Consider the following 10608-nt stretch of genomic DNA (forward strand, 5'->3'; position numbering starts at 1 on the left):
CCACCATCTTTCCTACCCCCCATACCCCCTCCCCTACTTCCCCTTTGCCCAATCCAAAGTTCCTTCAGAGAGTGTAGACGTTCTTAAGAATATTTTGTTAGGAGTTATTTGTATGATTGGAATTTTCTTGGCCAAACAGGTATGAGATTGATCACTGTACAGAAAAGTTCAGAAACATTGTTTAGGATGGGGTTCTCAACCCCAGCACCATTGACATTTTAGATCAGGATAATTCTTGGCTGCGGGGCTCTCCTGTGCATTGTTGGAAGCCTCATAGCACCCCCAGATTCTACCCACCACAAGCCAATAGCACCCACTTCCCAGGCATGACAACCAAAAATGTCTCCAGACATGATCAAATGTCCCTTGACGGGAGGCAAAATGGTCCCCAGTGGAGAATTACTGTTTATAATGATATGCTTAAACCTATTTTCTTTTCTAAAATCCATATGATAATCTCACCTTTCTACCAGATTCAAAATCACCAAGCTATGGGGCAGAAACTTCTTTTTTTGTTCATTTGTTTGGGTTTGGTTTTTCTTTGTTTGGTTGATTTGTTTTGTTTTGTTTTTCAGTACTGGGGATTGAACCCAGGGGCACTTGACTACTGAGCCACATCCCCAGCCCTTTTTTCTATTTTATGTAGAGACAGGGTCTCACTGAGTTGCTTAGCACCTTACTTTTTGCTGAGGCTGGCTTTGAACTCATGATCTTCCTGCCTCAGCCTCCCAAGCCACCGGGATTACAGGCACCACAGCACTTGGTTTTTCTTTGTTTTTTGAGATGGGTTCTCACCATGTTGCCTAAGCAAGTCTCTAGCTCCTGGGCTTCAACTGATCCTCCTGCCTCAGTCTCCCAAACAGCTGGAGCCACAGGTGTGCACCACCACACACCTGGCTAGAAGTTCTTAAAGCTCTTTACTTGTATTAGTTCATTTAACCCTCCACAATTCAGTGAGGCAATGAAGTACAGAGGAGTTTACCAACTTGCACCTTGTAACACAGCCAGCGAATGTGAAGTGAGGACTTGGATCCACGCCCACTAATTCCAGAGTCCATGTTTTACATAATATGCACTCTGCAAATCAAAAACAGAACGCAGCAACCTGCTCTCTCAGCATCCCTGATCTGTGATCTAACCAATCAGAGCCTGTGGAAACCCAACCAGTCAGAGTGCAGCACTGCCCTGATCATGAGTGACCAGGACGTGGGAGCCAAAAACTGTTGGCGGAATTCAAGCGGTATCTTAGAATTGTCACTAAAAATAAAATAAATTCATGTTCATTGTTTAAAAAAGAAAATCCCACAGACAGAAGACCTGACAAAGGGAAAGACATGAACGAGGAAGGTGAAAGCTGAGACTCCAGAAAAACAAACCCACGTGATGTGTGACCTTGGTCTTGGTCCCACTCCTTCAAGAGCAGCCTTTGACATCTGTTGTTTCCTCCAAGTGAACAAAGCTGTGGTCCTATAAGATGTGAGCTGTCCAGAGAAGAAGAAGAAGAAGAATAGAGATGAGCTGTCCCTAGAAGAGCAGACTGGAGTAACCCAATTTACCAAATAAGAATACAAGATGCCCAATTGAATTTGAGTTTTAAATCAATGAATAATTATTTAGCATAAGTATGTCCCTCGACATTAGGAATATACTCATACTTTTTAAAATTATTCATCGATCTGAAGTTCACACAACTGGGCCTCCTGGATGTTTGACTGTTTGGACTCTGTCCACTAAAAAAAGACAAAAACCCTTCAAGAGACCACCGTGTTTCCCAGAGCCCAGTTTTCTCACTATAAATAAGGCAACGACATCCCACTTTGTCCCCTTTTGCTCTCAGACGCCCAGCTGGACCCTCCCATCTCCTCTTTCCACTCCCACTTCCATCCACCCTCTCCTGCCCTTTATACTCACTTGGAGAAATTCCACGGACACAGGGAATACTCAGAGGGTTAATCCTTCTGATACCAAGTCACACTTTAACTCATTCTCCCCAGGCCAAGGATTAAAACCTGCCAGTGTAAGGATGAGGGCTCCAGCAGACCCTGAAAGCTGAGCTATCCGGACCCCGAAAAGTGAGAAAAAGCTGCCAGAGAAAGGGAGGGACAGAATAAGGAGAGGGGAAGAGAAGGAGGGGCAGCCCCCAGGCCGCAGTCCCCCCACAGAGCCAGCTCAGTTTCAGCTCCAGGAGCCACTCAGCTGTGGAAGCAGTAGCAGCCTCTTCTCAGGCAGAGAACCACAGGCAGGCAGGCAGACAGACAGACGGAGTGTTGGTACTGGAAGTCCTCAGCCTCCAGCCACTTGGCCTGGCCTGGCCCCATGGCCTTCAATGACCTCCTGAAGCAGGTGGGGGGTGTCGGCCGCTTCCAGCTGATCCAGGTCACCCTGGTGGTCCTCCCTCTGATCCTGATGGCCTCCCACAACACCCTGCAGAACTTCACTGCCGCCATCCCCCCCCACCACTGCCGCCCACCTGCCCACGCCAACCTCAGTGAGGACGGGGCGCTAGAGGCCTGGCTGCCCCGGGACGGGCAGGGGCGGCCTGAGTCCTGCCTCCGCTTCACCTCCCCGCAGCGAGGACTGCCCTTTGCCAGTGGCACGGAAGCCAACAGCACGGAGGACACAGAGCCCTGCACTGATGGCTGGATCTATGACAACAGCACCTTCCCTTCAACCATCGTAAGTGAGGTGAGTACCTGGACTCCCCCTTCCACACACCATCCAGACTCTGCCTTCCCCTCCGAGACAGACAGACAGACAGGCAGACACATACATACACACACACACACACACACACACACACACACACACACTCTCTCTCTCTCAACTTCTCCAGGGGCCAAAATTAGAAGTCGAAAAAGGGATTCCAGACTGGAGACTTTGTAAAATTAAAACCAAAAACAGATGTGAGAACTTCTGAGTTTTAAAAAATGCTCTCGCCATGCACAGTGGCCCACGTCTTCTAATCCCAGCAGCTCAGGAGGCTGAAACAGGAGGATCGCGAGTTCAAAGCCAGCCTCAGCAAAAGTGAGGCACTAAGTAACTCAGTGAGACTCTGTCTCTAAATGAAATACAAAATAGTGCTGGGGATGTGGCTCAGTGTTCAAGTGTCCCTGAGTTTAATCCCCAGTAAGTACCCCTCGCAAAAAAAAAAAAAAAAAAAAAAAAATGCTCTCAGCTCCCAGGACCAGAGAGGCAAAGAAGAGAGGGAATTGCCAGGGAGGAGGGTGATGTGGGCCCTGAGGACCAGCCTAGAGGACAGTAAGGGCTCCGGGCTCATCTCTGCCTGATCTCGCCACCCTCTCTCTGCAGTGGAACCTTGTGTGCTCTCACAGGGCCTTACGCCAGCTGGCCCAGTCCTTGTTCATGGTGGGAGTGCTGCTGGGAGCCATGGTGTTCGGCTCTCTGGCGGACAGGTCAGTCCTGGGTAAGGCCAAAGGGCTGGGCTGGAATTGACAGCCCCTTGACTGGACTCAGGTCCCTGGGTGGGAGGCTTGCATTCCCACTGGGGCTGGTTTGAGGACCTACAGCAGCAGTAGACTCACAACACTTCAGAAGGCCCTCAAAGGCCCTCAGCCCAGGGCAGACATGCCTCTCCAGGCCTCTGCTACAGGTCTTCCCTCCCATGACAGGCTGGGCAGGCGGAAGGTGCTGATCTTGAACTACCTACAAACAGCCGTGTCGGGGACCTGTGCAGCCTATGCTCCCAACTTCGCGGTCTACTGTGCCTTCCGGCTCATCTCGGGCATGTCTCTGGCTAGCATCTCCCTCAACTGCATGACACTGAGTGAGGATCCTTCCCCACCCATTGCCCTCTGTCCAGATCCCTTCCATCTCATCTCTCAGCCCACCCCTCCCTCCAGAGCCCTGTCTGCCCTCCAGCCTCTCCCTTGGGTCTACCCCAACAGCCAGTAATGACAACCTCCTTCTCAGGCTTGGCCGTCCTCACCCCTCATTTAGAAATGAGATTGGGAACTCCACTGTTAAAGCCAGCAGGTCATGTAAGTGACTGAGGCAGGCCAGGTACAGGAGGCATGAGGGAGTGGTGAAGACTGTATCCAAATAATAGGCACATCCCATCCAGAGACACCACAGACACACTGCTCCAGCCAAGAGGTCCTAGGGGCATCAGATCCTACCCCTCCTTTTTGATTAATGTAAAATATCCCAGATTTTTCATGTTGCATTAGATCTAATATTTCTAAACATAGACAAGCCGATATCATTCAGACCAAACACATATGGCACTAAGAATGATCATTCATGGGACATCAATGTGCTTCCTCTGATAGATCAGACACATTGCTTTTTCAGTGAGGAACCCAAGGCTGGGAAGAAGGGAAGGGATTTATCCACGGTCATTCCTCAAGCCCAGAAAGAAATTCAAGGATGTGGAATTCTGGGCTGAGGATGTGGCTCAAGCGGTAGCGTGCTCGCACGGCATGCATGCGGCCCGAGTTCAATCCTCAGCACCACATACAAACAAAGATGTTGTGTCTGCCAAAAACTGGAAAATAAACATTAAAAAAAATTCTAAAAAAAAAAAGGATGTGGAATTCTCTGGAATAAAAGAATTAGCAGACTGTGTTAGGACTGGGACAGGATATTTGAGAATCCCACTCCCATCTCAATTGATGCTCCAAGATGGAGAAAACCCACTGCTCTGGCCACTCGAACGGAAACTCAGCCCAGGGCTGAGGAGGAGGAGAGGAGTTGCTATTGGGGATAGACTGAGTGGGCAGAGATGCTCTGAAGGGAAAGGGGGCTCTGGGATCATAGGTGGGGGAGGGGAAAGTGGGAGGCAGTTCCTGGGGATTCTGAGCCCACATCCCCATCCCTTTCTCTACCCAAAGTCCCCCACTCCCTTACCCTGGCACCCAAGCTCATTTGATGCATCATCCACAGAGCCTTGGGAAAGACTGAGATTGGGAGGAGGAGTGGGTCTTTTCCCACCTAGCAGCCCCGTTAGTCACACCTCCCTGTTCCAACCTCTTTTGCAGATGTGGAGTGGATGCCCATCCACACACGCGCCTACGTGGGCACCTTGATTGGCTATGTCTACAGCCTGGGCCAGTTCCTCCTGGCCGGCCTGGCCTATGCTGTGCCCCACTGGCGCCACCTGCAGCTGCTGGTCTCTGCACCTTTTTTTGCCTTCTTCATCTACTCCTGGTGCGTGGAGCCTGGGGTGGGAGGCCGCGCCACAGAGCCCAGAGGGTTCCAAGAGACAGGACCACTCCCAGAGCTAGGCACACACCCCACCCCAGAGTTGGTCAAAGCCAGAAAGCCAAATCCAATCCATGGCATCATGTGACAGATACTAAAACCAAGGCTGTAGGGAGAAGGCTTTGCCCAGGGTTATCCAGTTCTCTGGCTTCCCCCAGTCCTCCAACTGCCTGCCCTGCACCCACTACCTAGCACCCAAGAGCTGAACTTCTGGGTTGGGGATGAATCATTGCAAAACTGGGCACTGCCTTATGATCACAGAGAGGGATCTGGAAAGACTCCTGGGCTCCCAACCTTAAATGAAATCCTTAGAAAGCCCAGCCCAGCTGGCTGCAACCACAGCCACACCAACACCCAAGCCCGTCCCCACTGCCAGGTTCTTCATTGAGTCTGCCCGCTGGTACTCATCCTCTGGGAGATTGGACCTCACCCTGAAGGCCCTGCAGAGAGTGGCCCAGATCAATGGGAAGCAAGAAGAAGGGGCCAAGCTAAGTATAGAGGTGAGAGCCCCTGAGACCTCCCACAACACCCCACCAGGGCACCCAGCCCAAGTCCCAAACCCAAGACTCAGGACCCAGGACCCAGAGGGATTCTCTGAGAGAGGATCCCCTGGGAGGAACTCAGGTCCTGGGCCCTTCCCATCCTATCAGGTGCTCCGGACTAGTCTGCAGAAAGAGCTGACCATGGGCAAGAGCCAGGCTTCAGCCATGGAGTTGCTGCGCTGCCCTACACTTCGTCGCCTCTTCCTCTGCCTCTCCATGTTGTGGTAGGCCCAGATGGACACACTGACAGTCAGACAGACTGACCAAGAGACAAAAGGCAGGCTGGGGAGGGGGTGGATGCTATGAATGAGAGAGACAGAGGAGAGGGAGGGAAAGTCAGTGGACCTGGCCCCAGCTTCAACTGAGCCCTAGTCCCCAAGCTGGATCTCGGTCTCCCCAGCTTCTTCTCTCCCCATCTCTGTTCAAAGACGAAAGCATCTCACTAGGACCAGTGGCCTCCAGAGTCAAAAGGAATTACATCATGCTGGCAGAGGCCAGTGTGGTTTGCAAAAACACTCAGAGGCTTTACTGGCCTGGTAGTGCCTTCCAAAAGCACAGGCACTGGGAGAGACAGTGAGAGAGTAAGAGAGCTAACACCCACCGCCACAAGGACACTTGGGTCATGGATGATATAAGCCAAAAATCTTCCTTTGCAACATTCCCCCTTTTCCTTCTTCTTACCCCCTTTCCCAACACCATGGCAATCCCAGAGCAGTTAGAAGACTGTGGTCAGAAGGATCAATCCTGCCAAAGAATTATTGGCTTCCAATTTTGGATTTCCTCTCAGTTGTGGGTTCTATCCAAAAAAAACCTGAGCCTCATTTTGTAGGCTCCTAACATCTTCACAACATCTGTCCCAGGACCATGGACAGGTCCCAGGCTGTTCTGGCTTCTCCCAGCACCTCAGACCTAAAGATGTGGCTTGGATAACCACCTGCCCTCCCTCAGCCCAGCATCATTAGACAAGATAAAGGCTAAAACCACATAAATCCTACGTAGCAACAAATGAAAATTCCCCCAGCACGCTGGAGAACCTCTCTATCACAAGACTGGAAAATGTGGCATATTGGAGGACTGCCCCCATACTGAAACTTCAGTTTAAATATGCCAAGATGGAATTCCAGGTCCTTAAGCAGGGTACCAAATGCAGCCCACCCCACTATTTAAAAGAGCCACTTCCTTTAAGCTTCCCTAAGAACTCCTTCCCCCTCCTCCCTTCCCCCTAGGTTTGCCACCAGCTTTGCCTACTACGGGCTGGTCATGGACTTGCAGAACTTTGGGGTCAGCATCTACCTAATCCAGGTGATCTTTGGAGCGGTGGACTTGCCTGCTAAATTTGTGGGCTTCCTTATCATCAACTCTCTGGGTCGCCGGCCTGCACAGATGGCCTCACTGCTGCTGGCAGGCATCTGCATCCTGGTGAATGGGGTGATACCCCAGGGTGAGCACCCATAAGCGCCTTGGCCCTTCCTCTTCAGCCCCATCCCCAGCCATGACCCAACTTTCAGAAGACGGAGAGGCCAATGCCTCCAATCCCCCACTTCCAAGCTCCCGCTGTTCCCCCTCCTTTCTCTCCAGACCAGACAATTGTCCGTACCTCCCTCGCTGTGCTGGGGAAAGGCTGCCTGGCTGCTTCCTTCAACTGCATCTTCCTGTACACTAGCGAGCTGTACCCCACAGTGATACGGTGAGTGTGAGCCTGTGCTTGGGGAAAGACTCCCCTGCACACAGGTTGGACCCCAGAACACAGTCTAGTCCAGTCCCCCTCCCAACACTCACCAGTTGAAGGCACATAATAGTCACTCAATACACCCTTCTCAGTCTCACTAACACAAATGTGGCTGCCCAGCCCTGATCTGACCCCAGAAGATCTCAAAAGAGTCACCGACTTGGGCAGGGTAGGGAGCCTTAAACCAAAAATGACACAAACATGAAGGTCATCTCCTACCACAGTAGACACACCTGATGATATGCCAGCAGTACACATATACAATTTCTTGAATGCCAAGATTGGGCAAGAAGGGTATTGTTTCCTCAAGGAATGAGAAACGTCTGTCTATGTTCAGAATGGAATTCAAAATTCACGTGAGATGTCAGAGAAGTGTCTGGCTTCCTTTGGCCCCTTGGGATGAGGGGTCACAGATACCTTCCTGAGCCCTTATGGGACTTCAGTGGAAAGAATAACAGTACAAAGCTATCCTATGTGCCTGCCAGGCACCATCTTAAACTGTTTACAAATATTAACTCACTTCATCTTCATAGCCAGTCACTGAGGCAGATAGTATCATTATTTCCATTTTACGAAGTGAAAACTGAGACCCAGAGAAGTTATTTCTCCAAGATTACACAGCTAGTGAGAAATGAAGCTTTCATTTAAATTTAGGCCCCATGAAGTCTGCCTTTTAAATCAATGTGTTTTTTTAATATTTATTTTTGAGTTTTAGGTGGACACAATATCTTTATTTTACATTTATGTGGTTCTAAGGATCAAACCTAGTGCCTCATGCATGCTAGGCAAGCACCCTCCCACTGAGCCACAACCCCAGCCCCCTGAATCAATGTTTTTAAGCTCTTCTCTCATAGAGAATTTTCTTAGCACATTCTCAAATATGCAGATTCCAGGCCCCTTCCCTGGGGATCCTAATCCAATAGGTCTAGAGGGGCTGAGGCACCTGTGACTCAAAAATCCTTCAAGCAATCTGAGAACCCTGGGTCTAATGCAACCATCTCATTTGACAAATAAGGAAACTGAGGCCCAGAGAGGAACAGGGACTTGCCCAAGGTCACACAGAAAGTTAAAAGCAGAGATAATATTCGATCGCAAGTGTCCTGATTCTCTGGCCAGAGGCCTCCCGACTTCCCTTTAAAAAAAAAAAAATCACCAAAAGAACTGTCAAATTCATCTTCGAATCAGTTGGGGAATAGGCCCTGGGCTGGGGCTGAGCTGCTCTACTCCAGAGTGGCCAGAACTTGAGCAGTCATGCTAACAAATGCCCCACCCCGATCCCACAGGCAGACAGGCCTGGGAATGGGCAGCATGATGGCCCGAGTGGGCAGCATCGTGAGCCCCCTGGTGAGCATGACCGCAGAGCTCTACCCCACCATTCCTCTCTTCATCTACGGCGCTGTCCCCGTGGTGGCCAGTGCTGCCACTGCGCTCCTGCCAGAGACCCTGGGCCAGCCACTGCCGGATACTGTGCAGGACCTGGAGGGCAGGTGGGTCCTCTCTCACAGAGGAGCAGGAACTTACCCAGGTCACACACCCAGGTAGGGGTGGCATAGGGCTCTTTGACCCTTTGTCTCCAACCAGCTAAGATTCTCCTGGAATCCCTGGGGCTCCCAGCTCCAGGAGCAATAGATGCTGGGCGGAGAGAAGGTGGCTGGGCACACCCAGTGGAGGGCACCTCTGACCTACCAGTCCGGGCCTGGGGGTTGAATACACAGAGATCCATCTTCCTGCCCCCAGGAGGAGAGGCAAACGGAGGCAACAGCAGCAAGAGCAGCAGAAGCAGATGGTCCCACTCCGGACCTCAGCACAGAAGAACGGACTCTGAGGACCAAAAGGGCATCCCATGGCCCGAAGTGGAGTGGGGGTCCTACGGTCCCTCCAGCTCCCCACACAAGGAGGGGAAGAGGGTGACGGCCTAAGTGTGGGGGCTGTGGTTCAGGGAAGCACTTCCCACGGGTCCCTCTCCCTGAGCACACCCCACTAAGACCCCATCATTAAAAGGTCTGACTGTGTGCAGCATCTTCAATGGAATCGCCAGTCCACAAGAGTCAGCTTCCAGCCCCCGAGGTCTCCCAGCGCCCTCCGGGCCCATCACCCTCCACCCCTAGGACTCCACAAACCTCCCTCCTCCTCTAACCTAGGCAAGAATTTGAGCTTTAGACAAACAGCTTATGCCCCACCCCTTCCGGGAAGTTGACAGAGGCTGCCATGAAAGCAGCCAATCAGAGGCTTTGTCTCAGGCTCCTCCCCCTCTGTGAGCTCAGGTAGGAACCTCTGGCTGCGAAGGAGGAGCAAAGAGGACACCTTGGGGATGTCTGGTTGCTGGGCCTTCCAGCAGCGTGGTCGGATGCTGGAATTCTCTAGGTTACTGCAGGATCCAGACTCAAAACCAGTTAGCCTCCTCCAGCTCTGTGACTGGAAGTTCAGCCCCCTAGCTAACCTAAATTTTCCCCCTGCACTTGCTGGTCTCTCTTTATTGCTCTGCTTCCTATGGGCCCAGGGCCAATGGATGCGAAAGAGGAGGGAGGAAGAGTATAGAATTCGGGCAGGGAGAACCAGTACTGATCGTTAATTATGTGCCAAGCACTGTCCTAATCAATTTGCTCATGTTGCCTCATTTTCTCCTCCCAGGAGGTAGGTACTATTATATTCCCCACTTTACAGCTAAGGAAATCAAGGCACAGGGAGGTCAAGTAACTTGGCTAAATTCCCGCAGCTAGTTAATCATGGAATCAGGATTAGAATTCGGACAATTGCACCAGAATATGTCTGCTTAACCCCTCTACTGCCTGGAGCCATGAGGCACTGAGACTTTAGCTTTCTCCATTCCCAAGGCCTAGTTTCTCCTCCTTCCTCCTGAGATGAAAAGAAAAAGAGAAGGAAGGGGGAAGAATGGAGGGTATTGTGGAAGGAATCATGTGAAAGGAGCGATGGACAGCAATTTGCAGTCCGGAAAATACCAGGATATGCCACATCTGTGTCATCCAGGGACCTCACTTCAGGAAAGCCTGGGGTGGCATGGAAAAAGGCAGCCCTTTTGGCACTTACTGGTGGCAAGAGTGAGGGCACTATAGCACTCTGCCATAAATGTCCCAGCCACTCTTTCTGGTGGCACAC

At 51.3% G+C, this 10608-nt stretch overlaps 1 protein-coding gene across 3 annotated transcripts; it reads left to right on the top strand.

Annotated features, from left to right (window-relative positions):
• The first annotated feature begins 1972 nt into the window (after positions 1–1972).
• Positions 1973–9503, top strand: Slc22a6 (solute carrier family 22 member 6). 3 transcript variants are annotated; one of them, XM_078045824.1, is made up of 10 exons: positions 1973–2685; positions 3310–3413; positions 3630–3784; positions 4998–5166; positions 5597–5720; positions 5871–5986; positions 6989–7203; positions 7341–7449; positions 8775–9029; positions 9229–9503. In XM_078045824.1, exons 1-10 carry the CDS (start codon positions 2317–2319, stop codon positions 9314–9316), a joined length of 1704 nt encoding a protein of 567 aa, XP_077901950.1. In that variant the 5' UTR covers positions 1973–2316; the 3' UTR covers positions 9317–9503. The 3 variants fall into 3 exon arrangements, with proteins under 3 accessions (XP_077901950.1, XP_077901949.1, XP_005331518.1); XM_078045823.1 differs by having other exon boundaries at positions 1974–2685; positions 8775–8978; positions 9207–9503; XM_005331461.5 differs by having other exon boundaries at positions 1980–2685; positions 8775–8978.
• The last annotated feature ends 1105 nt before the right edge of the window (positions 9504–10608 follow it).

Source organism: Ictidomys tridecemlineatus, chromosome 4 (assembly GCF_052094955.1).
Source record: "Ictidomys tridecemlineatus isolate mIctTri1 chromosome 4, mIctTri1.hap1, whole genome shotgun sequence".
Taxonomy (NCBI): Eukaryota; Metazoa; Chordata; class Mammalia; order Rodentia; family Sciuridae; genus Ictidomys; species Ictidomys tridecemlineatus.

Excerpts from the sequence above, each read along its gene's own strand:
- Slc22a6 (XM_078045823.1), top strand. The coding sequence starts at position 2,317 with ATGGCCTTCAATGACCTCCTGAAGCAGGTGGGGGGTGTCGGCCGCTTC. Across the intron at positions 5,721-5,870 it reads GGGCCAAGCTAAGTATAGAG|GTGCTCCGGACTAGTCTGCA; the intron begins GTGAGAGCCCCT and ends CCATCCTATCAG. Across the intron at positions 7,204-7,340 it reads GAATGGGGTGATACCCCAGG|ACCAGACAATTGTCCGTACC; the intron begins GTGAGCACCCAT and ends CTTTCTCTCCAG.